This window comes from Solanum pennellii, chromosome 3 (genome assembly GCF_001406875.1).
Source record: "Solanum pennellii chromosome 3, SPENNV200".
Classification (NCBI taxonomy): domain Eukaryota; kingdom Viridiplantae; phylum Streptophyta; class Magnoliopsida; order Solanales; family Solanaceae; genus Solanum; species Solanum pennellii.
The window spans coordinates 74,874,012-74,888,675 of record NC_028639.1 but is presented as its reverse complement, the minus strand read 5'-3'; the positions used below and the strand labels follow the sequence as shown (position 1 = coordinate 74,888,675).

General features: G+C 31.1%; 2 protein-coding genes across 3 annotated transcripts; both read left to right on the top strand.

Annotated features, from left to right (window-relative positions):
• The first annotated feature begins 375 nt into the window (after positions 1–375).
• On the top strand, positions 376–4,665 carry LOC107012946 (AP2-like ethylene-responsive transcription factor AIL1). 2 transcript variants are annotated; one of them, XM_027915365.1, is made up of 9 exons: positions 376–665; positions 808–1,312; positions 1,473–1,555; positions 1,766–1,774; positions 1,927–2,015; positions 2,365–2,438; positions 2,594–2,644; positions 2,891–2,967; positions 3,797–4,665. In XM_027915365.1, exons 1-9 carry the CDS (start codon positions 476–478, stop codon positions 4,342–4,344), a joined length of 1,626 nt encoding a protein of 541 aa, XP_027771166.1. In that variant the 5' UTR covers positions 376–475; the 3' UTR covers positions 4,345–4,665. The 2 variants fall into 2 exon arrangements, with proteins under 2 accessions (XP_027771166.1, XP_015068407.1); XM_015212921.2 differs by having other exon boundaries at positions 760–1,312.
• Positions 4,666–11,827: 7,162 nt separating this feature from the next.
• LOC107012526 (inverted formin-2) lies at positions 11,828–14,664 on the top strand. The gene is made up of 2 exons (XM_015212392.2): positions 11,828–13,011; positions 14,124–14,664. Exon 1 carries the CDS (start codon positions 12,326–12,328, stop codon positions 12,794–12,796), a length of 471 nt encoding a protein of 156 aa, XP_015067878.1. The 5' UTR covers positions 11,828–12,325; the 3' UTR covers positions 12,797–13,011; positions 14,124–14,664.

Sequence of the window (14,664 nt, the reverse complement as noted above, 5' to 3'; positions counted from 1 at the left end):
AAATGTTTTAAGATATATTCAAATTTCATCAAATTTGAACGATCTTTATAAAAAATTTAAAAAGTAAAAATATAATCTAATTAATTCTTAATACTTCAAAAATAAAAGAAAATTGTATGAAATTCCTAATTGTAACTGTTACAAAAGATTTACTGTATCTCAAGCATTCTAAAATTCACTCCTAAATTAGTATATCGAATGTCTCAAAGTTTTGTAGGTATACTCATGGGCATGTGAATACAAGAAAAAATGAAATTGTTGTTCTCAATCTTATATATTCCACTAGTCCACTAGCGAAAATAAGACATTTTATGGGTATTGGAGGAATATAACATATATATATATATATATATATATAATGTACACTCCAGTCTCCTTTCACTGGGATCTTCAAAGTATGAGCTCCAACTCCACACAAAAAACGCTCACGGAGTTCTAGAGAGAGAAATTGAGTTCAAATTGCTTCATAGTTATAATGAGTAATTGGTTGGGGTTCTCTCTTACTCCCGATTTCAGAATCGATGATGATGATGAAGAAGAAGAAGTAAAAAATTACGAAAGACGAAACGAAGCTGCTGAAAATACTCCTTTGTCGGTCATGCCTTTAAGCACTAATGGTTCTCTATGTATGATGGATCCTTTCCCACGCTGTGAACCCACTGAAGGTATTTCTACTGATTTGCTCCGTTTTTCCACTGCTAATTCATGTGTTAAAAGAGAAGTTGATACTGTAATTTAATTTTTATTTTTCAAAAATAGATTGTTGGAGGTATGAGAATCATGAAATGAGTACTGCTAATAATCCAGAAGAAGAAGAGGGTCCGAAGCTTGAGGATTTCCTTGGATGCTGTTACTCAAATTCTCCTTCTAATGAAGAACAACAAATTTCTGAAATCAACGTGAATATTCCACCAAGCATAAATCAATCTGATCACGAACAACACCAGTTAGAAATTGGAGCAAACATGAAATTGATCCCGTCTCCACAGATGATAATTCAAAATAGTCAATTTCAGAGCTCATATCATGAGTTTGCACACTCTACTAGTAGTGTCTATCATCTGCCATTTGACGGAGCTACTTCTGTTTCTGGATTCAAATCGTGGTTACGCCAGGCTTCTGTTGCTGCACCATTAATGTCGTCAGCTGAAGAAATTGTAAATCCTACCAATTGCCAGGCACTGTCGCTTGCAGCCGCTCCCAAAAAACGGCCGGTAGCAGTTAAAAATGTTGGTGGTTCAAAGGAATCAGTTCCGCGCAAATCCATTGATACTTTTGGGCAAAGAACTTCGCAGTACCGCGGAGTCACCAGGTACTAATTCAACTATTTTTTTTTTGAAAAAAAAAAATCTACAATGATTTCTATATTATAGTTATATTTAAGGCTTGTATTAAAAAGATATGTTAGCCATATTAACTCTAAATCATTTTGAATAATCTTTATTTAATGAAATGGAATTTGACCAAATTAGACATCGGTGGACTGGAAGATACGAGGCACATTTGTGGGATAACAGTTGCAGAAAGGAAGGGCAAACTAGGAAAGGCAGACAAGGTGTGTAGTAATGCTTCATTCTCTCACTGTGTTTAGATTAATGTCAGTAGTGTAGTTGATTCTCTACAACTAACTAGTGTTCAATGAAAAAAATTACACTTTAATTTCAACATTTTACTCTCCAAAAGTTTTTCTTCATGAATATACTAATTAACTTTTATCTTGTTTTCTTCTCTAATCTTTGCTTCCTCCAACATTCGGATCAATCAGTCTATCTAGGTAATTGACATTCTCTATCTACATATTGACTTTCGGGCCTAAAATATATTGTTGACATGTGGAAAGGAAACCAATGTGAATATATTATGTATATGTATATTTTGGACTAATTTTTGTGATTAATTTAATTCTTGAACTGTTCAATTCTATAGGTGGTTATGACACGGAGGAAAAGGCAGCTAGAGCATATGATTTAGCTGCTTTAAAATACTGGGGTCCTAACACGCATATTAATTCCCCCGTAAGTACACTTGTGATTATTTGATTCTTGTTATTGCTCCTTAATTACTGAATGTTATGGGCTGCTTCAAATAATATGTCCTCTATATTTTTTCTTTTAACGGTTTTTATGTGCGTTGCATGAGTCAATGGTCTTTACATTAACAGTCTATCTATCTGTATGAGGTTGAGGTGAGGTCTTGCTCACACACCCCACCCTCTTCACACTTGTCATTAGATTAAACTGGCTTGTTATTGTTGTTATTGCAACAAGTCCCCTCTTATTCATGGGCAGAACACAACTCGTAATTAAACAATATTGTTCTATTTCTCTAAGAATTTATGTTGTTATCTTTCATGTATAATGTCAGCTAAACACTTACGAAAAGGAATTGGAGGAGATGAAAAATATGAATAGGCAAGAGTTTGTAGCACACTTGAGAAGGTACATAGGGGAGTAATGTCCCTTCTATTTTCTTCACTAGTCCTCTTTTTCTTTCTTCTGTTTGATGGCCTGTTACACTGAAAAAGAAGGAACATACTTGCAATACTATTGCTAAAATTGACCTAGTATGGTATCCCATTTTTATGTTAAAACAGGAAAAGCAGTGGGTTTTCAAGAGGGGCATCAATGTTCAGAGGAGTAACAAGGTTCGTAGTAGCATTAAACCAAAAGGGAAACCAACCTTTTTTACGATTAAAGTTCTTTACCACATTTACTATTTTATTGCTGCAAAATTTGCAGCTTTCTTTGAATGCAATTGTCCATGTTCAATAATAGGGGCACAGGCAAACTTTATTATGCATGTGCAATCATATGCAAAAACCAATAAACCATACCTATGGAAATCTAGTACTATAGCAAACCCATTGATTGAAACTTGGGAAATTGGGCAGGCATCATCAGCATGGGAGGTGGCAAGCCAGAATTGGAAGAGTTGCAGGCAACAAAGACTTGTACCTTGGCACCTTCAGTAAGTTATTTGATTCACTTATTGTTTTACGCTTTTTTATTCAATTATTCATCTAAAATTCTATTTGTTCTAGCTGTCTTCCTCATTTTCCTAATAGGTGTTTTGTTTTTATTCTCTTCACGCTGATACAAAAATTTTGAAAAAGAAATGCTACATCTTTAAACATGTGACTTTCGTGATGCTTCTGAATTCTCTATGTACTAGAATAATAGTAGTACAGCAGCAGTAGTTATTTTTTATTGCGCTGAGCCAAAAATGTGCATGCTCTTATAGCTACAGAAAACTTATAATACAAGTTCTGATCATAATTTGGTTGCAACTCAGATTGTGATGTATTTCTGTTTGTAATATAATTATAGATTATTGAAACCACATGATGGAGTCAGGATTTTCACTAAGGAGCTCAAAATATGAAGAAGTAAACACATGAATAAGCTGAATGAAGTTCAATATATATTCTTTATATACATAAAAATTAACTTTAGTCCTATATAAATAGTGTAATTTTTCAAATGAAGGGGATTGAGATGATCCGCCCAGGCTCAAGTTGGCTCCTCCCTTAGTTGAGAGCATGTAAGTCATGTGACCCATACACTCATCCCACACAATGTTAATCAAAAGCGCACCACTATCTCCGGTGGGACAAATGGAGCCAGCAACTAAGAAAGAAGTTATAATATTTAAATTTGAGTATAATTAGGATGTAGCAATACAAACTCAAGTTATTTTTACTTCAGTTTTGAGATCAGCTCGTGTATCTTCAAAAATCTCAACTTAAAACTGACCGATTGTAGATAACCTTAATATTTGGTCATGTTTCTTATTTCAGGTACGCAGGAGGAAGCAGCAGAAGCCTATGATATTGCTGCAATTAAGTTCAGGGGGACAAGCGCTGTGACGAATTTTGATATCAGTAGGTACGATGTCAAACGGATTTGCTCAAGCTCAACTTTAATAACTGGAGAGCTTGCCAAGCGCTCCCCATCGAAAGATTCTGTGGTCTGCCCGTCTTCCTATGAGGACTATAGTTCATGCACAACTTCACCTCAGCCCATTTTAGCCATAACAAATGGGGAGCAATTGCAGCAACCTATAGATTCGTTCATGGACATGGTACCGATGATGGGTGCTGCAGGATCAAGCAGCAGGAGTTCTTCTAATGCCCCAAGTCCCAAATGCTCTGGCTCAGGTGAAATGAGTTGTGAATTTGGGGTCGGATTAGAATATCCCCAGGCATATTATTCATCCGTACAGGTTCAAGATCACAAGTTTGAAGATGGTAGCAAGGGGAATGATGATAATTCTTCGAGTTCAGGCCAAATTGGAAATATGGACCTTGTTCATCCCGTTCCCATGTTTGCATTATGGAACCAATGAAAAACAGATAACCAAATATGACTGCTGGGTAAACCTCTACTCCTCTAGTGATGAATGATGATACATTTCTAGAGATTAGTTTTGCTAGCTCACTAGTCCTAATCCTCCTTTCCTTTGGCTCAAAGGAATACTCAAATCTTGCTTCTAAGATGCCTTTAGATTATGAATTATGTTTTTGGATGTTAATTTGATGGCAATGAAATCAAAGATTGACATGTTAGATCATCCAATTTAATAGCTTTGATCTACATTTTATATTTATTTCTAGAATTATGTACTCCTATTAATTTACAATCAAGATTTTAATTTTATGTAAATAAATCGTTTGAGCAAGTTCTATATAGTTCGACATAATCTATTAGCCTTGGTGTAACACTTTTAATTTGTGTCACTTATAAATAAATTTATCAAGAACCTAATAATATATTTTTTTCTTTTCTAAGAACATATTTTAAAATCTTTAACAGCTATGTCGCGTAAGAATTGCAATTTCAAATTGTGAATTAATTTAGATCAAATTAGAAATATGATTGAGTAGTGATGCGATGGTTACGTAAGTCAATTTTGATGTGAAGGAGCAGTGTTATAAACAGAAGGGCCCCGTCGATACTGCCAAATTCAAATCCTCTTAAATATAGAGAAACAAATAACACAAAATCATCCAAAATTTTATATTAAAAAGTCAAATTAGAGGTCCAGTTAATTAGTGGGTCACACAGAAATTACTTCAACCATATCCACATTTAGAAAGGTAAATGAAGAAAATGTTTCAATTGTATCCACATTTAGAAAGAAGTAAATGAATGCAAACATGTACACTACTCTCTGCTTTGAATTTATTTATCTAATTTGACGTGACATAAAATTATAAAAAAAAAATCAAAAAACATTATGGATTTTAAATTAAAGGCATTGTAGATATTGAATGTTGCAAACAGGCGTGCAAAAATACTCTTTAATATGTCGTCTTTGCAAAAATACTCTTTAATATGTCGTCTCAAAGATATCATCTGGAAAGACTGAACTGAAGAGTTGTCAAAAAGAAAATTATAAAGCTCGTTTGGATTGATTTAAAAATTGATAAATTTATTTTTAAGTTAGTTTTTTATTTTTAAAAGTATATGAAAAAGATTTAAAAATAATTTAGAATGAGTCAAAAATGACTTAAAATAAGTTAGCAAATATTTTGCAAGGTCAAAAATAACTTATAATAAGTTTAAATGACTTAAAATAAATCAGAAATAAAAAATATTTACTTTCTATTTTTTGACTTGTGATTTCAATTTGATTTTTTTTTATTTTTAACTTAAAAGTTATTTTTTTTTAAAATTAATCCAAAGGGCTCATAGTTCTTATTCAAATTGACTAAAAAAATAAATAAATTGAGACGAAGGAAATTATATCACAATACTCCTTCCTTTTAATTTATGTGGTACCTTTTGATTTTTGAGAGTCACGGTAATTTTTTTTATATCTCTTAAATATTTTAAATTATTAACTATTTTAATTTATGATATTTTCTATCATTTCATTTTCAAATCTAAAAAATTATTCCAAAATAGTTAAAAGATCTTAAGTTTGAGTTTATACTCGAGAGTAATTTTTTTATTATAATTTAATTTATATTACAAGAGAGTAATACAATGATATTTTGCAATTATTCAAAATAGTTAATAGATGTTAAGTTTGAATTCATAATAAAAAGTATCTTTTTCTTATTATTTAATTTATATTACAAGAGAGTAATACAAAGATATTTTGCAAGTTCTAATATCGGAAATTTTTACATTATCTTTTCTTCAAAATCATAGTTGTAGTATTTCAGAGAAGAAATGAAGTAAGACTTTTTTACCTTAATATGCGTGCCTTCATGTCAAGTCTCTCTCTAGTTTTCTTTTTCCTGTGACAACTGCATGGAGAGTTTGTTCTACTTTTTCCTAAACTGATTTTATTCCCCTCATCTATATATGCACCCTTTGAACCTAATAATATATTTGACCTTCACTATACACAAACATATCAAATTTCAATCTAATTTAATTTTTTAAATTTTTTTTGTCCAAGTCATGTAATCTCGTTTCAAACGAATGTGAAATTATTTTCATCAACTCCTCACATCTAAAAATTATTTTAATTGAAGGGGCGTATAATCATCAATTAATCAAAAGACAAATCATAATCTCCAAACGATTCACGTCAAATCAAAAAATTATCTAAGCCATTTAAAAAGTCAGTTAATTTTCCATCTACCTGTTTGTGTAAAGGAGAGAATAAAATAAGCAAGAAGAAAAATGAATCGAAGAAGAGAATATATAGATGGATAGATTCGATTACTGAGTTTTCTGAATGTACCAAAAAGCAAGCGAAGAGAATCTAACTGAACAAATCTCCCGGCTTATAAGATATCAATAGTAGGAGCACGAATACAGTCTAAAATTAACCTATGAAAATAATTTAGATAACCCTAAATTTAAATTGGTTATAATATATTTCAAATATACAAAGTAGCCCCTTTATTTTCACCACATAGATATCTTCGAAAGATAATTAGCATCTATACTCGATTTAAATTTAGCTCAATCCAATCATTCAGTTATTTAAAAAAAGAAAAAAGAGAAGTTTTCTACTTTTGTTCCTAGCTGGTACTGCAGCATCCATCTTTATATTTCTACTCAGACTTACGTGACGCCAACACTATTTTTTCTTTTTCTTTTTGAGCTTTTCACAATTTTGGGTGTTGAGCTTTGGATTTTTCTGCACAGTTTCTCTGTGACCCTTCAACTTTTCCATCTCTGTTTGACAAAAGGTTGGGTATCCACATTTAATAAAGCAAACATCAGACAATGTAGCAAGAATCCCAAAATTAAACTAAAATTACGCTTCCTCTCTCGTTGGTGGAGTGGAGTCAAAATTTTCAATAAAAGGGATTAAAATATAAAAATTAGACAAATAAAATAATCGAAAGAGTTCGATATATACTATATATATCAAAAAATTATTTTAATCTTGTATATATTATATAATATTCTGTTAAAAAGAAATTCAGATGAATCCTAATAGTAAGGTGGCTCCGCCATAGCCCGTATGGATTGTTTTATTATTGTCATATATTAATTATCCATTTTACAAAATCAAAAAATATTAAATAATTTTTTCCTTTATTAACCATGCACTTAATTTTTTCGAAGCATTAAAAGGATGAGTTTGTAAAATTATCTCATAAAAAGAAAAGCAATCGACTAATACGAAGCGAAATTAGAAGCGAAGAAAATAACACTTTTACATTAGGACATGCTATATTAGATTGAATCTTAAATTCTTTAAAAAAAAAACATGATTTGAAACTTTTAAAAGAACAATAACATCAATTTAAACTTTACAACAAAAGACTCACTTCTACATGAAAAGATGGTTTATGTTATGTGAAAAATTATATTAAAGAATATTTAATTGCTATTATTATTATTAATTAGTATATTTTTATAAAATTATATGTATTTGAAATTTTGTAACATGAATATCTATGAGAAAATTGTATAAAGTATAAATTATTAATTTAAATTAAATGTTATATTTATAGTTTATTTTATTTGTAATTCGTAATAAATATTTCCTTTTTGACATTTGATTTAGTATATAATTAATCATTTTTGGTATACAAATATACTAAATGTGTTTGTGTTTTTATAAAGCTAGAGTAAAGTGTATATACAAATACAAATATATATATTTTTATCATATACATTTATAATTATATAAATACAAAATTTATGTTACATTGTATAAATAATTTGATACAAAACTGAACAATTTGTATAAATTGGATGTATCTAGCGAATTATACAGATCAAAAGTCTCATAGCAAATAGAAAATTTGTTATGAATCACAATTATGCAAACTTCAGCTATAATATAGTACAAAATTGTTCTTCATGTTTGCTATATGTGAACGTGTTTCTTATATAAATAAAAAGAGTCATAGCAAATATAAAATTTATTATGGAGTGCAATTATACAAACTATAGTCATTACATATAAATATGATTTTTATGTTTGATATATGTCAAAATTACTAAAAAAACATCCTAGAATATTTTAGGGCAAAGCTAAATATCCAACAAATTTGACCAAAAATTTAAGAAGTCTATAATATTTTATTTTATTTTAAAATAAACTGATCTTTTTTTATTTTTAATTAAAAACTATTAAAGTTAAAAGGATAAAAATGTTCCAAAAAAGTAAAATAACATATTCTGAAATATGTTAGTTTACCTTTTTTACCAGATTTTTCAATTAAAATTTTTTCAACAATTTAATATCTTATTTATGAATTATAATTTACACCTTTCGTAAAATATACAAGAATTTGATAAAAGAAATGTCCTTATTTCATTCAGTTTGTTTAAAAAAGAATGATCCAATTTTTTTACAATATTTTTAACTTTAAATTTCTATGTGGCATGTTTAAAACTACAAGATTATAAGTCATTTTGACATATTTGACATAACTTTAATTTAAAATCACAAGATTAATGAGTCTATTTTCTTTTTTAAAATTTTATTCTAAATTAAATTAGATCATCATTTTTTAAACGAATTTTTTAAACGGAGGAAGTAATATCTTTTACGTTTGGTAGACACTACAAACTTAGAAACTATAACGAACCCTAAAACTTTTAAATCAGTAGAGATAATTTGGCAACAATTCCCAATGCATTTTTGGTGTATTGTAGTTTTGAAAGATATCCACATGCCAATGGGCCCCACAAAAGTAGGCCCACATTCCCATCCCATGGCCCACATCATACTGTACAATTTCTACCAAAGTCTCTTCTGTCTCTTCAACTCCAACATTTTTCATGTTTCTTCAAAGGGGTCAAACATTAAACTTTGAGTAAATTTGAATTCCTTATTTGCTCTTGCGATTTGGCATAACATAATACTTTCAATATGATATAATTATAAATGTCGTATTTGTATTACAAATAATTCATTTAAAACAACTATCACGAACCTAATGACATGATTAGATAATTATCTAAACAAACTTAATACTCCCCTGAACAATAGTCAATTTATTTGTCTCATTCTGATTTAAAAAATTTATTATTTTTCTACTTATTTTGAAACGGCAAAAATGGCTGAAGGTCATCTAAAAGTGGCATATGAGCCCGAGAAAGGGCAGGCCTCACGAAGCGTTTGGGCCCAATCTTACAAACCATTCTTCAGTCTTCGGCCCAGTTCCTCCAATTTGGTTTTCTTTTTGGTAGTTGTTACTAACATAAAATATATTTCAAAAGAAAACATTTGTCTCGAATAAGTTATTTCTATTTCCATAAGTTTGGTTATCTTGAGTAACATTAATAATTATATGTTCACAAATACTTTGAAAGAGTTATTTTTCTCTTTCAAGTTTTTAAGAAAGGACCAAACCACATTAAAAATGGTAGAAATTGCACAAGTATCCTATTTGGACATGTTATTTAATACGAATTCACTATTTTTATATATTGCACGTCATGTCAACCTATTTTGGAATAACTTAAAAAATGTAACATATGAAATAACATATAATTGAAATTCAGACAAAAAAACTTGTACAAATTACAATGTGAGTGTTAAATATTATCTTTTGCTTAATTAGAGGTTCTAACCAACCAATCTATCAAAAATAGTAAAAACAGTTCATAGAATAAATAAAGTAGGACCCTTTGGAGGGATTTGCAAGAATTTTTGTTTCAAAATTAAGTCAATAAAGCTATTTTGATTATTAGGAATGCAACTTTTTCATCCTCTGTAGGTACAATTTTTTTTTCTCTTTATATGATCAGGCCAAAACTGTCTTCATATATAGCTGTCGAACAGCACACACAAGGTCCATCATCCTTGTTAATTTTTTTTTCTGGCTAGATCTGATTATAATGGAGTTGACAAACTTAATAGAGGAAATTTGAGATTAAGTTATTAATATTTCATAATTTAACTTATCTTTTGCTTAATTCTTTTTGTAATGAGATTATTTTATTGCAAAAAAAGTGTATAGTCCTAGTAGGTTTTAGGCTGTCTGATTTGTAGAAAAAGCTATATACAACAAATCAGACTTGCAAAATAATTGACCCTAAATAATTGAATGTTAAGTGTGTGCAATTATTCTTTGCAGTGTTGGTGTACCTTTTAGACAGCTACCTTTTTTTTTTAATTTTAAAATTAGATACTGATCTTAGATCATTATAGTCGAATGGTGAAAAAGAAAATACAGATAGAATAATAAGTTGATTAAGATAAGAAATATAGTAATATAAAATATGTGTAGTGAAATAATTATAAGTAGTATGTAGGGCTGGAAATATTGGATTCCCTGGCAGACGTTATGGTACTGCACAATTCAGATTTACTAAAATTATACTTTGTTTATTTAATTCAGTAGAGATCTGGTGAGTGAGATGCACCAATCCTAGAACATGGTTTTCTAAGATAGGGCCATCCTTGATCTTAAAGGAAATATAAAGTTTTTTTAACGATCCAAAGTAGTTTATCCGTTTTTCAACTAACTCATACATATTTGAAAAATGTTTGTTTATAATGAAAATTGAACGGGATGTCTTATGCTTTTATACCAACTTCATTAACCAATTAACTACCATGTTAAATCAAGAGAATTCTAACGATTCATACTTCATATACAATTTTTTCGGCACCATTTAATCAAATGTTACTCATGGTTACTCTTTACTATCAATTATCAGATGGAGTGTTTTTATAACACAAAAACTATAAAGGAATCTTTTTAGTATTGTGATTTGTGTTCTAGATAAAACATGGAGATTTGAATACTATAGTCCCTGCGTGCCATGTTTTCTCTTTTTTAATGAGAAAGTTAAAAAAATTTCACTCGGGTACTCGAACTCCAAATCTTTTGGTTAAGAGTAGAACTTCCATTGTCCAACAAAATTTAAATTCTCCCATTCCAAGACAAATCTCTAGATATAATTTTTTTCATCCTCAAAATTCAAACTCAAAATTATCAATATTTTGACAAATTAAATTACGTCTTCTAACAATAATTATAGTAAATAGGAGTTAAATATAGTTATACTTTAAAGAGCAAGAATGTAGGAAGCTCCATGTTCCATTATTTGTTGGTATTGTTAAGCATTACCCTTCTATTTCGTTAATTCGATCAAATGAATTCTTAAAATTATTTTTCATGCAATTTTTTAAAATTCGAAATGAATAAGTCCATCAAAAACGTAATGCACTAACTATTCTATTGACATTCATATCATTCAATTCTGAACAAAAACATATTCCTAAATCAATTTAAAATTAATAACACAATATATTTGCTCCGTTAAAAAAAAAAAAATTAATCAAACATTAATTTAAAATTATAAAATTTACATATATTTTTAAATTTCGTATCAAGTGAAACCTATACTATTTATTCATTTGATAAAAACACATGAAATAACGGTGTTAGAAGAGTTAACAGTGGCAGGCGATGAAATGGTGAATTGATTTCCCAAAATAGACCAACCGTTGAATCCCCCACCCCGCCTGCATTTTCCATTTATCTCTCTCTCTCTTTCTCCTTCTCTTCCCTTCGTTGTCCCCCATTTCTCATCTTCCTCATCTCTCAAGAATAATATCAGGGGGATCACGACCATTTTTGGGAAGAAATTTGTCAACAACAAGAATATATTTGCCGCATTTAGATAATCTCATATGAGGTAAAAGAAAAGATATCTTCCTTTTCTCAATCTCGCAAATTGTCAGATTCTTGAATTATTAGCATATTGGGGTGATTGTTTTGGAACAATTAGTTGTTGTTTTCAAGATCAGCGAAAAAATATTATCTGGGGGAAACGGTTGTAAACCCTACTTCTTTCGATTTGGGGAAAATATTGGGGGATTTGAGTCCGACCCAGATGACATGAGGATTGGGAGGAGTTAATTTTTATTGTGATTTGATTGCCCATGTATGGATCGATCATTGTCGACTTGGGTAATCTTCATATTGGGGATCTTCTTCTGTTTATTTAGTCTTCCTGTGCAGTCGCAGGGCAATGTGAATTCCCCTAACTTACAACCGCCGCCGCCGGAATCTGAGAAATCGCCGCCTCCACCACCGCCACCACCACCTCCACCTCCATCTCCCCCTCCGCCTCCCCCACCTTCACCATTGGCTCCTCCACCTCCTCCACCCAATCAAAGAGCCCCTCCGCCACCTCCTCCCAAGATTAAAACCTCAGAGAAGGAACATTCACACCACCCTCGAGACCACCATAAGTCTAATGTTAAATTAAGCCCACCACAAAAGGAAAAGAAGCTAAATTGGGGGAAGAGACTTGGGTTAATGTTTGTTGGCATTGCCGCGATCTTGCAGGTCTGTGTTGTGGCGTTTTTAATAATCAAGAGAAGGCAATTGTTGAAAGCACATTCTGGATTTTGAAGACACAATTCCATTGGATGAATCTGTTGTTGCTTCAATTTCTTTGACTAATTATTGTTAGCTGGTGGAGCATGTTTTTATATAGCTAGAGTTATACAAATTGAGATTCTTTGAACAGCGGATTTGGCAACGAATATGGCACTCCATGGATTACTTAAATTAAGGATTCAGCAGAAGATTGGTGTCGACATTTCTGTTTTTGCTCTTGTAAATTGGTAATTCTTGATTGGCATTATTAGCAATTTTTCTCTTTGGGGGATTTTGTCCATTTTCCTTCTGACATTTTATTGTGAATATTACAGTTTTCCTTATGATTCTGTGAATGATCTACAGCTAATTGATGTTTTCTATTCTAAGCCATTATTTGGTAGTTTACCTCCTTGTACTAAAACTGTTGCTTTGGGTGAAGTTTTCGTTTAATGGGGGCCTAAAGTAATGATTGACTCCGCCAGTGATCTAAAGTTATTGAATAGATATGCTTCAAAGTTACATGTTCTGTGCATCATTGCTTCCTTTTTGTGGAATATTTCTTTATGTATTGTCATGATGCTTGTGTTCTGCAACAACAACATACTCAGTGAGATCCCATAAATGAGGTCAGGGAGGGTAGAATGTAGTACACGTAGGCTTGTGTTCTGCAATTTCGCAAAATCTACTGTAAAAGGGGCAGCCCGGTGCACAAAGCATCTTGCAAAATCCACTGTGATTTTGAAATTCATTTGCCATTGCCCTTCTGTCTATCTGGGTCTGAACTAGCACTACTTTGAGAAATATAGATGAATCTGTGTATGTGAAGGAGAGTCGTCTTTTATACTTGATTGCTCATATCTCAACCAGGATCATATTTTGGGTGCTTCTTGTTTACCTTTGTAGCATAGCTTAGAATATTTATATCGCAAAAATAAAAGTCTTGTTTAGAAAGAATAAAGATGGTGGATTTGTTTAGAAACGTCACTTGCAAAGTTTTGTTGGACATCTAAATAATAGAGTAGTATGTTTACCAGTTTACTGAAATTTCGAAGGATCATTGTCGAAATCTTAATCTGTCTACTGCAATTAACTAGTTAAAGGTATGGGAGAAGATGAAGACTCTGGGAGAAAAGGGTATTGGAGAAATGGATTAAGATGTTGAGTCTGGAATGTGAGGCTTTGGTCCATGAATGAGGGGGTGGGGGTGTGGGGGTGTTATTTGTAGTAGAACTTAGTTTGACACAACATTAGCTCCAACTAACTTAAATTGGATTTGTTAGTAAGTAATATTTCTTGATTACAGTAGTGTGTGTGTACAAAATGGGGATTCTTGACTGTTAAATCTTTGATATTGTAGGTGATAAAGGAAAGTTTGCCTCATTTATCATTTGTAAGGAAGTGGCCTGGATTTGTTTTGAAGGACATTAAAGATTTACCTATTTTCTGTTTGGTAAGATGTGGACCTTGTAGCTTGTAGAGAGGCAAGGATACTTGTTGTTAGAGGCATGACTTGTCATTGTTGAGCTGTAATGATGATTTGTACCATAGAGATTGAACACCAAGAAAACCAGTTATTTATAACTATAATATTGTCCTCCATATTATTAACCAAAAACAGGCAGAAGTGTATAAAATGTATCTGACTTGAACGGTTATAAACATCACTAAATACAGGTTATCTTTATTATTTAATCTGAATAATGTTTCTTTCTGTAATAATAATGTGAAGAAGTGTCGATCCTTTTTTCCTTTGTGTTTTAGGGGTCGTACAATTTTCTGACCTAATGTCACAAGGCATAAGTTATCTTGGATGAGTTGTATTGTTTCTAATTATAGAACTTGCCCTTGGATGACAAGTTTATTATACCTATTATTGAACTTATGCCTCTTTCAACTCA

Excerpts from the sequence above, each read along its gene's own strand:
- LOC107012526 (XM_015212392.2), top strand. The coding sequence starts at position 12,326 with ATGGATCGATCATTGTCGACTTGGGTAATCTTCATATTGGGGATCTTC.
- LOC107012946 (XM_015212921.2), top strand. The coding sequence starts at position 476 with ATGAGTAATTGGTTGGGGTTCTCTCTTACTCCCGATTTCAGAATCGAT. Across the intron at positions 1,313-1,472 it reads CAGTACCGCGGAGTCACCAG|ACATCGGTGGACTGGAAGAT; the intron begins GTACTAATTCAA and ends TGACCAAATTAG. Across the intron at positions 2,645-2,890 it reads ATGTTCAGAGGAGTAACAAG|GCATCATCAGCATGGGAGGT; the intron begins GTTCGTAGTAGC and ends GAAATTGGGCAG.